At 46.7% G+C, this 11,059-nt stretch overlaps 1 protein-coding gene across 1 annotated transcript; it reads right to left on the bottom strand.

Annotated features, from left to right (window-relative positions):
* Positions 1 to 499: 499 nt before the first annotated feature.
* ZFYVE21 (zinc finger, FYVE domain containing 21) lies at positions 500 to 10,596 on the bottom strand (the record flags this gene model as incomplete). The annotated part of the gene is made up of 7 exons (XM_009072310.1): positions 500 to 535; positions 2,019 to 2,161; positions 4,241 to 4,294; positions 5,141 to 5,232; positions 5,889 to 5,964; positions 8,015 to 8,183; positions 10,546 to 10,596. Coding segments are annotated over 7 exons (621 nt in total), but the record flags the coding sequence as incomplete, so codon positions are not given.
* Positions 10,597 to 11,059: the final 463 nt, after the last annotated feature.

Genomic DNA, 11,059 nt, shown 5'->3' with positions numbered 1-11,059 from the left:
ATGTAAAAAAAAAACCCCAAGTGATTTCTATAAAATCATAGCTAAGGCAGATTTGTATTTTTTTGATACATAGATGATTTTGAACATTTGGCTAGAGGGAGAAAAACCTGAGATCTATACCCAAAAGCTATTCTCTGCAGCAGAGACATCCACGTTTGTTTGCTGCCTGGAGCAAACTGTATAGAAGTGTCACTATAAAAGTTGTGCTGTACATTAGCTGTAGTGCAGGTCACTTGCTCATTAAGTGCCAAGAAAGGCTTAACAAAATATACAAAGTCTGAGGAGGTGAGGCTGTTTAAAGCATTAACTGTATACATATTGCACACTACCTTCAATACTCATGGTTCAGGACTCACGTTGCCTTTGCCAGTTCTTACGTAATGAGCCACACTGGAATGAGAGTCAGGACAGCCAATGTTTCCAGCTGTCAGATCAGCACACAGGAGGAGGCAGAGCTGTGCAGGCTGCTCTCCTCCCTCGGGGGCAGAGGCTGCAGCTCTCACTGGTCCCGGGACTCATAGAGGAGTTTTGTTGCCTAACACAAAGGCAAAATGTTTTTAACTCAAATTTCTCTTGCAATGCTTCATCTCCTCCTTACCCCTGCCACCAATCTCCTTTAAATCCAAGCCCAAAAATCATAGAATTTAAGGGTTGGAATGGACCTTAGAGATGATCCAGCCCCAACCCCTGCCCTGGGCAGGGACACCTCCCACCAGAGCAGGTTGCTCAAGGCTCATCCAGTCTGGCCTTAAACACTGCCAGGGTTGGGGCAGCCACAGCCTCCCTGGGCAACCTGGGACAGTGTCTCACCACCAGAACAAGGAAAAATGTCTTCCTGATATCTAACCTAAATTTCCCTCCTTCAATTTGTGCCCATTGCCCCTTGTCCTGTCCCTGCAGCTCCTAACACAGATCCCTCTGCAGCTTCCCTGGAGCCCCTTCAGCTCCTGGAAGGTGCTCTGAGGTCTCCACACAACCTTCTCTTCTCCAGGCTCAACAGCCCCAACTCCCTCAGCCTGTCCTCATAGGGCAGATGCTCCAGTGCTCTTAGCAACTTCATGGCCTCCTCTGGATTTCCTCCAACAGTTCCATGTCCTTCTTATGTTGAGGACATCAGAACTGTGTGCAGTATTCCAGGTGGGTCTCACCAGAGCAGAGGGGAAGAATCATCTCCCTTGACCTGCTGCCCATGCTCCTGTGGATGCAGCCCAGGATTCCATTTGCTTTCTGGGCTGAGCTCACACTGCAGCTCATGGGGAGCTTCTCATCCACTGTCACTCCCAAGTCTTCCTCTCTTTTTCTCCATCTAAGGCATTGCTAGTGTTCAGGAAGTGCCAAGTTGTACTCGCACAGCAACAAAGTTTGCTGAGCACAGAGTTAAATGCTGGGTTAGGGATCACTGGGGAGCTCAACAGATGCAATAAAGCAGCAAACAGCCACACATGTGCCTGAGCTTATACACTGCAGTTCTGATCGGCAATGGATCAATCAGAATGGATCAGATGAATGGAATTAGTGTGGTTGGTGTTTTTTCCCCACCATCACTTCAACTCAGGAAACATGAACCTTCAGTTCATTTACCCACACAAGGCCCAGCAACAAAAGATTAGTCCCCTGTTTTCAAAACTCACAACTTCTTTGAACCTTCACCAAGTAGTAAACACACCTGGCTGAGCTGAGGTTCAAAAAGAGTATTTCCTAATGCACATTCTTCAGCCAGTAACAAAAACCTAAGAGACTTTAAAGTCTTAATTCTTACTTTTCACCTGATGATAGACATAAGATCTTGGGAAACCCTTTGTAGTATCTTCTGCAGGTACCTGAGCATAAAGCTAAAGTCATGTTCATTACAACCAGAGCTTCACTACATCCATAGCTTCTGTTTTCTAAGCAACAAGGACCTAAAATCCTTAATAAAACATAAGACAAATACTCCAAAAGCTGCTGCTCTCTTCGTGCTACTAAACACCCCTGTAAAGATTTTTTTCAGCCTTCTCTCTCTCTTCTGCTTTGCTTACCTTATGCATAGCTGCCAGCCAACTTGCTGACAGCTTCTTGTTACAGCTGAGGTCCTCACAGGCAGTGAATTTCATCTGTGTTAGCTCCTCTGACCCTGGCACCTTGTACTGCAGGATCATACCTATGGCACGAGTGTTGCCACCTGAAAAGAGAAACAACACCTTGAACAGCCACAGGTTTTACCCACTAAGCAACACAACTTCTCTTCCAGCTAATAAACACGTGGAGGAACATGCTCATCCCTCAGCTCAAAGCATGAGCAGCTGCACCAACAGCTGCTGGACCCCAGGAGGCTGTGACCAAGCTGTTGGTGCCAGGCAGGGAACCTGCAGCCTCAGCACTGCTTCATTCTCTCTGCTCTTCTCTGAGGCAGAACCTCTGTGAGCCACCAGGTGAAGCCACTTGCTGCACACACCTCCAGCACCCTCACAATTTACCATCACCAGTAACACCAGTTTCATACTGTGTCCTGCAGACTGCAACCTGAGTTCCCAGTGTCCAGTCAGACTGATGGTAAATGGGATCCCTGCTGGGTACAGACTCTGGCAAAGCAGCCACAAGTCCCTCCAAACCTGGCAAAGGTTGGGACAGAGGCTTATGCAAGACTGGAGAACAGCTGGCAACATCACTGATTTCCTGAAGGAAACTGCTACAAAAGCTGCTGCTCTGACCCCAGTGTGATAGGGAGATGTTTACATCTCTCCCTCTGGCTGCAGAGCTGAAGATAAACCAAAGCCAAAACACTGTGTTCAGCATGCCATGCTCTATTGTCAGGACTTCCTGCAGCAGCAGAGCATAAACTAAGCCCCAGGAGCAGCACCAGCACACAGGACACGTTTTGCAGAGCTCTTTGGGAAGGGTCTGCATGGGAAGGCTCCTGGAGGCTGTTCCTGCACTATCCAAGGAGCCAAACACATCACAGCCTCCATCTAAGAGCTGGATCAGAAGCCTGGAGCAGTGTTCATAAAGCAGCTATTTGCTCCTCTCCTAGGATAAATGCTAATCTAAGTTCAGCACTTGCTACCCTGGTCAGAATAACACATTAAGGGACAACTTAAACCAGTGGAATTCAAGCATCTACAGCCTTGACCAGCCAGGGCTACCACTGCAGGGCATTACTGACTCAGGCAGAACACACCTTGCATAACAAGAGATCTTTCTTTTAGACATGTGGAAAAACAAGCCATTAATTAACAGTTCATTTATCCAGTGCAGAGATTTATTGTGTCCAGTAAGACATAAGTATATTAGTCATTTCTGGTATACCAAATTCAGCACCTAAAGCAGGTGATATGTAACCCTGTGTACTACTTCTCATCTTCCCTTCTCCCTTCCAGCAGGGACAACAGCACATGTGATCTAAAGAATCTGAGAATTTAGGGGTTGGAATGGACCTTAAAGATCACCCAGCCCCAACCCCTGCCCTGGGCAGGGACACCTCCCACCACAGCAGGTTGCTCAAGGCTCAGCCAACCTGGCTGTGAACACTGCCAGGGTTGGGGCAGCCACAGCCTCCCTGGGCAACCTGGGACAGTGTCTCACCACCACAACAGGGAAAACCCTTTCCCTAGTATCTAGCCTAAACTTCCCCTCACTCTCCAGCATCTTATAGGCCATTCAGATACTGAAAAGTTGCTCTGAGGTCTCCACACAACCTTCTCTTCTCCAGGCTCAACAGCCCCAACTCCCTCAGCCTGTCCTCACAGGGGAGATGCTCCAGTGTTCTTAGTGACTTCATGGCCTCCTCTGGATTTGCTCCAACAGTTCCATGTCCTTCTTATGCTGAGGACACTAGAACTGTGTGCAGTATTCCAGGTGGGTCTCACCAGAGCAGAGTAGAGGGGCAGAATCACCTCCCTTGCCCTGCTGCCCACACTCCTGTGGCTCAGCCCAGGCCTGGGTTGGTCTCTGGGCTGAGCTCATACTGCAGCTCATGCTGAGCTTCTCATCCCTTGTCACCCCCAAGTCCTTCTCTTCACTGCAGGTTTCAATTCCTTCCCCTTCCAAAGAAGGCCTTGAGTGCTTTAGTTCTCCTCCAAAACATTCACTCTCAGTTGATGAAACAGACAGATGGGGAGGAACAGGTACAGGTCAGATCTGAACATCACTCGAGTTGCACAGCAGCTGCAGCTCAAGGCCATGAGCAGCACTGCAGAGAGGGGTGGGAGGAGGGTCAGGACAACATGCTGGGGTGAGTCGTGCTCAGTGGCACTGGTGGTACCTTCAGTGACAGGCTGGCTCTCCAGAAGGCTGGTGTAAGTGTGAATATCTTTTGCTACCATCAGAGGGAAGGCAGGCAGAGAAAAGATAAAGCAGTCAGAACAGTAGTGACCAAGGAATTACAGGAGCAACATGTGACTCAGCAACACATCTGGCTGATTTGAGCACCAAGAGGAGGTCATTAACATGCTGCACTGACTCAACCCTGCACAGACAGGCTGTGCCATCAGAAAAACCCAGCAGTGACAGACGTGTGGATAAAGAACAATTAGGGAAATTCCTGACCTTGTTTGTTCTCATTTCAGGCGAATCATAGACAAGTTCATCCTGAAACACTCTAAAATCTGGTAAGAGATGAGGCAGTAAGCAGCTGCACTCAGATTCAGCTGTTCCCAGTTTCACCTGGACACCTCTTTATCCTCACAGAATCACAGAAGGGTTGGGTTGGGTTTGTTTCATGTTGAGTGAAATTAAGGAAACAGTTTAATTATCTATTTTTCCCTTTTCCCTCTCCTAACAACTGTTTGTACCAGCAGAAGAGAAATCCCAGTTGGATTCTGAAGTGAAAGCTACTAACAGTTTGCTCCTATGAGCTTTGAAATCAATGGACATTTGTATTTCACCAAGAGAAAGGACCAGAGCAGATGACAACCACCCTGCTCAGGGTTATGAGAACCTCTCCCATATTACACCTCTAACAGAACTTCTCAAGTCTTAGGTTCCCCCAAAATCCCAACATGGACAGGGTTTCACACACTGCACTCTGCTCTGAGAGCAGCAGCACCTAACACAGTTACACTGGTTACCAATGACCTAGAAATGCATTGTCTGGCTCAAAAAATAATTACAATTTCACTATGTTTTTGCTTCACAGTTAATTCGTATTCAATGAAAAATTTACCTCCAGGGGTAAATCCCTCTGTGAGTATCTGAACAGTTGAAATCTGTACAATTTCAATTTCATAGTGGCTGTCTCCATCCAGGACCAGGTATCTGCAGAACAGAAGAAAAGCTTGGTTTAAAAAACGAGTTCTTTCTACAATATCAAGTCCAAATCCAGAGGAAAAATGTATCTCAGTGATGCTGTTTATGTATTCTTTGGGGTGAGGAGGGAGAGGAAAGCAGGAGATAACTATTTTGCATCAAGGTTCTTCACTTACAGGAAAATAACCCCACAAAACCTGCAGTTCAGTTTGCCAGGAGACCCTTCCAAAATGTTACCATTCCTCCCAAAGTTCTGGAGGAAGAGGAGAACACAATCTCCAGTGTTCTAGTCAGCCAAATTACAGGGGTGACCCAAGTAAAGCTGTGGTTGTAATGTTAAGTCTTAGAATCGTTCCCAAAAAAGCTTTTTTCAGTGGATACAGATTTTTCCTGCCTCTGCTTCCCATGATCCCTCCATTAGATGGAAAACCCACTGAATTCCAGTGGCATCAGTGAGTGGAGATCCTCCATTCCAAGCCATTCTGATCCACACTGCCAGAAAATCCAAACGAACTTACTCCACTAACGTTTCTAATCCCTCTGGTCTGATTACTCTCTCCAGTATCCTCAGAGCATGTGACATATTTTCTTTGGGTTATTAGACAACAGTAGAGCTGTACGTGCACCAATACTTTAGTTTACAAGGGTCTGTCCATCCTTCTCACCTCTGGTTGTTGGAAAGTCGACAAACCATGAGCTCAGATTTATCAGATGTTCCCAGAGTCACAAAGAATGTAGCACCTGGAAAGAAATGTTTCAGTAGAGTTCAGGAAGGAACATTCATATCTCAAAAAGGACAATTAATTTTTACTTATTAACACACTGAACTGGGTGAATTAAGAGGTTAATTGAAATGTTAAACTGATAAACATCAGCAGAACACTCAATGAGAAAAAGCTGATCTTGAATTGATGCAGAGTATTACAGAATTATAGAACCATCAGGGTTGGAGGAGACCTCTTAAGATCATCCAGTCCAACCATTAGCCTGTCACTGCTGGAACCCCTAAACCCTAAACCTGATCCTCCAGCACCAGATCCAGACACCTCTCAAACGCCTCCAGGGATGGTGACTGCACCACCTCCCTGGGCAATATCCCAGTGCCTCAACACCACAACAGGGAAAACATTTCTCCTCACATCCAATCTGACTCTGCCCTGGCTCAGCTCAAGGCCATTCCCTCTATCCTCTCCCTGCAGCCCTGGCAGGACACACATCCCACACCTCTCTCCAGCCCTGGCAGGAGTTGCAGAGAGCTATGAGGTCACTCCTGAGCCTCTTCTCCAGGCTTAACCTGTTCTGAATCACAGGACCTTTCACACGTGCTCACATGTGGCAAAGAGAGGCAATTAAGGACCTTCTGTGGTCACCAACGATTGTTTCAGTACTGCTCCCTGCAAAACATCAGAACAATCTAACAGCAGGACCTGCCCTTCAGTTCTGTGCCTGACAAACAGTAAGGACACCTCTTTTTCATTACTGAAGGCTGGATCAGTCTCACTGTGGGGTCAGTGAACTCCTGTTGTGTTTCTTCCCCCTCAAAACTGCTTTGACATGGGAAAAGCCACTGCTGCTACACGAGAAGTGATTCATAGCTTGGAGCAGACTCCACACCTAACCCCTGCACTTCCTCCGTACCTCACACTCCCTGCATTGCCTAATCTCAAAACTGCTGCTCTGGGAAGTGAAAAAAAAGAACATCCAGCTCTGCCAAGTGGTCTGCAAACCATCTCCATAACCTGAACCAGAGGGCTTCACCTCACTCCTTCAGTGCTACACAGACTCAGTGACCCCCAGCACTGACCCCATGCCAAGGACACCACAGCCACCACCACCACCACCCTCTGACCACAGTCTGTGGCTCTACAGCTTCACAGTGTAATACAGAACATGAATGCAAACAGGACAAGCTTTAAAGAAAGTCTTCAGTTTAAAAGATAACCTTTAAAAACTCATCTGCAGCCTCGTGGCAGAGCAGAGTGAAGCAGGATTTGTGTGCTACAGGGGTGAACACATTCCCTTCTGACCCCAGGAGCTCCCCAGGAACATCCACACTCATCAGGCTTATGCATTATGCAGGCTGAGAGACCACCAAAAGGCACTGCAGGATCACAGAATGTTACCAAACCTGAAGATTCAGCTTTCCTGATGTAACTGGAACACGAGTTACTGTGCTGCATGTAGTCCTAATCCTGTGCACAATTGACCACTGGTGATGATCTGCCAGCAGCCACAGCTGTGAGCCATGGGCAAGATCAAAGCTCAGGGATGAAACAAGCACTGTGTCTTGTTAGAAAATATTAAAGCAATCTCTACTGGAAAGTGCTTTCCATCCTTATTTAACGTGACAGGATTATGGCTAGAAGGTGCATTACTTCAAGGAAAATGCCAACTGCACACACATTTGTTCTCACAGGCACTCAGAACTTGTCTTTAATTAAAGCACTCTGTAAAGAATCAGAATCATAGAATTTTAGGGGTTGGCAGGTTGCTCAAGGCTCATCCAACCTGGCTGTGAACACTGCCAGGGTTGGGGCAGCCACAGCCTCCCTGGGCAACCTGTGAGAGCATGAAGTATAAACGGAGAGGTGCAAACCTTGACTAAGCAGGGTGAACTTCTCTCTAAACAAACTACTAACACACAACCATCCCTTGGTGAACAAGCAGCACGGCAAGAAAACAGCACTGAAAGGAGACCAAGCTGCAGCTGGTTAGACACGAGGCATTACTGCTGGTGTTCATCAGAACTGGGATAAGGAGGGAAGAGCAGAGCTGTGCGTTCAGCCCTTACCATTCATGAGCACCTTGAGCTGTTTGTCGTAGAACTCGGACTCCTTCTGGGAGACGAGGGCGCACTCGGCGCACTGCCGCACGGGGTCCACGAAGCACATCCGAGGCAGAGGCACTTTTTTGCTGCAGCACTTGTCACAGAAACACTTCCCACACCTTCGGCAGTGATGCTGGGCACCAGAGAACACCTTGTTATTGGTTTACACAGGAAACTGATCTGATCCAGTGACCCCATTAAATCCCCTCCTCCCCAGCAGTTTCTCGGGTGCAAAATGTAAGTTGAGGGATGGGAAGAGGAAATTTAACTGCTGGAGTGGCAGGATTAGACACTCTGAGGATTAGACACAAAGGGCTGGGAGTGGGATGAACAGCAGTACCCTAAGCCTTTGCTGGCACTCTGTAAAGATGATTCTAAAGACAGCAAAGGGCTTTAGTGTTCAATAAATCCTTCATCTCATGCCAATAAAAAACCAGGAGAAGATTTCTAGTTCCCAAGCAAACACCTTGGGAAACTTCAACTGAAATTTCTATACTTCTTCAACTGAAAATACCATTCTTCTCTTTTAAAATCCTAAGTTTCTCCTAAGGAAAACACATCAAAACCTTCTTCCTTCGAGCCTAAATCTGTTCCTCTCTCGGCCATATCAGGCAGCACAGGACAAATCCAGTGAAGTTGCAAAACCAGAACGAGGATTGCAATGTGTATCACAGCTCCTGAACCTGCAACAAGTGGCCTGTGCTCCAGATCACTGCTGGGGTGTGACAGTGCCAGAAGATCTTCCCAGGGCAAGTTCTCCTGACAGAACAAGTATTCCCAGGCAAGCAGGAACTAATCTGTGGCTCAAGGCAAGCCTGAGCAGTTTGATACAAGGAACTGATACACTGCAGTTCTGGTCAGTGCTAGAACTTCCTTCCAAATACTATGCAAAGTTCTCTGGAGTTCCTATTTCCCAGGGATACCTCCAATTACTCCCCAAAGCTAACACTAGAAAACAACAGCAGTCTGAGGAAATAGTGCACCTCAACCAAAACACCAAATCAACTCCTAATCCATCCAACTAAAGGGTAAAACAAAGAGCTAGGAGAGAATCACTCCATGATTGAAAGATATGTGCTAACCTCTTCCATGAGGTATCCAATGATGGACCAGAATCACAGAATGATCAGGGTTGGAAGGGACCCTTGAGGATCATCCAGTCCAACTCCTGCCCTGCAGAGACATCCCTGACAATCACACCCTGTGCCTGAGAGCATTGGCCAAACACCTCTGGAGCTCTGTCAGCCTTGGGGCTGTGACACTGCCCTGGGGAGCTGTTCAGTGCCCAAACACCTCTGGGGGAAGAAGAACCATTTTCTGATCTCCAGCCTAACCCTCCCCTGACACAACTTCAGCCCATTCCCTGAGTCCATGGGACATGTGGAATGGTTCAAAGCTGCATCAGGGAGACTTAGACTGGACATTTGAAAGCACTTCTTCACCAACAGGGTGGTCAAACACTGGAATAAGCTTCCCTGAGAGGTGGGCAGTGCCTCAAGCCTGGCAGTGCTTAAGAGGAATTTGGACAATGCCCTAAATAAGGTGTATGAACTTTTGGTCAGCCCTGCAGTGGTCAGGCATGGGATGGGATGACAGCTGTAGGTCACTTCCAACTGGAACAGTCTAATCTATTACCTGGATCACTGACACCCTGATGCTCTTCACACCTGCTGAATATATAACCATCTGGTAGAACATCTGAGTCTGTCTGACTTACAATTTCTCCCTCCAAACAATCAGTTAAAAAACATCAGCTATGTCAACACAATACAGGTCACATTGTCCACATCCTTCTTCACTTCCACAAGCACTTGCTAAGAGAGTGTCACTGTAGTTATGCAAAGGACTGATATTCCCTCCTAAAGATCCCTGTCAGCATTTTTGGGAGGCTGCTTTCCTGCTCCACATGGCATTCTGCACTGCACTGTGACCTGCTTACTGTACATTAATGAACATAATTTAATGTTATCTCTTCACACACTGAGCCTAATTATGCAGTTTTAAACATAAATTCTGTTTTCCAACCCAAGATAAATCCTGGTTTACTTTCAGAACAGAAGGAGAACCTGACTTTTGGTTCTCTGCATTTTAACAACAGTTCTTTAATGTAAGATTCTAACTCATGACTCCTGAAAACATCTTTGCTTACATTAGCACAACTCATTTTTCTCCCCAAACACAACTGAATTAGCTAATTTGGTTACTGATGTTAGCAGCTCTCTCCAGCATGAGTTTCTCTAACTCCTCCTTTGACTGTAAGTCCTGCAGGTACCCAGGAACTTGAAAAACCCCATATTGAGCAACAACAATGTCAAAGAAGCAGAACTACAAGCAAAAAGGACCTTAACTCAGAAAAAGGGCAGAACAGAAAGAAAATACAAGTTACATCAGACTTTGCAGGGGATTCTGCTGAAAGCTTCTGAATTTAACTCAAAGCAAGTCCATACTGGGATTTGACAACAGCTAATGCTTTGCATTCTGTTGATTTCTCTTACCTTTCTGGTGATGAAGTCAAACTTGGTGTCACACTGCATGCACCGCGGGCACTAGAAAACAGTACAAATGGAGATCAACCCACAGAATTTCTGAACCTTACATCCTACTCCCATGTGCAAAGACTGAACTTTACAAGGTGCCCTACAAAGAAATCTCTCCAACAAACCTCCACCCTGTGCCTCTCCACCACGGATGGCTGGGATTGAATGCTGGTGTAGCAAAATAATGTGATCCTTGTTTGTAAGACAAAGCTGCCAGACTGACTCCCCCTAATCATAGAATCAACCAGATTGGAAGAGACTTCCAAGATCATCAAGTCCAACTCTACTGTGGTTACTAGACCATGGCACTATGCTCCACATCCAGTCTCAGCTTGAAAACCTCCAGGGATGGTGAATCCACCACCTCCCTGGGCAGCACATTCCAATGCCTGAGCACTCTCTCCCTAAAAAATCTCTTCCTAATATCCAGCCTAACCCTTCCCTGGCAGAGCTTGAGTCTGTGCCCTCTTGT

Source organism: Acanthisitta chloris, unplaced genomic scaffold (genome assembly GCF_000695815.1).
Source record: "Acanthisitta chloris isolate BGI_N310 unplaced genomic scaffold, ASM69581v1 scaffold11743, whole genome shotgun sequence".
Taxonomy (NCBI): domain Eukaryota; kingdom Metazoa; phylum Chordata; class Aves; order Passeriformes; family Acanthisittidae; genus Acanthisitta; species Acanthisitta chloris.
This window is presented reverse-complemented; position numbering and strand designations above follow the sequence as displayed.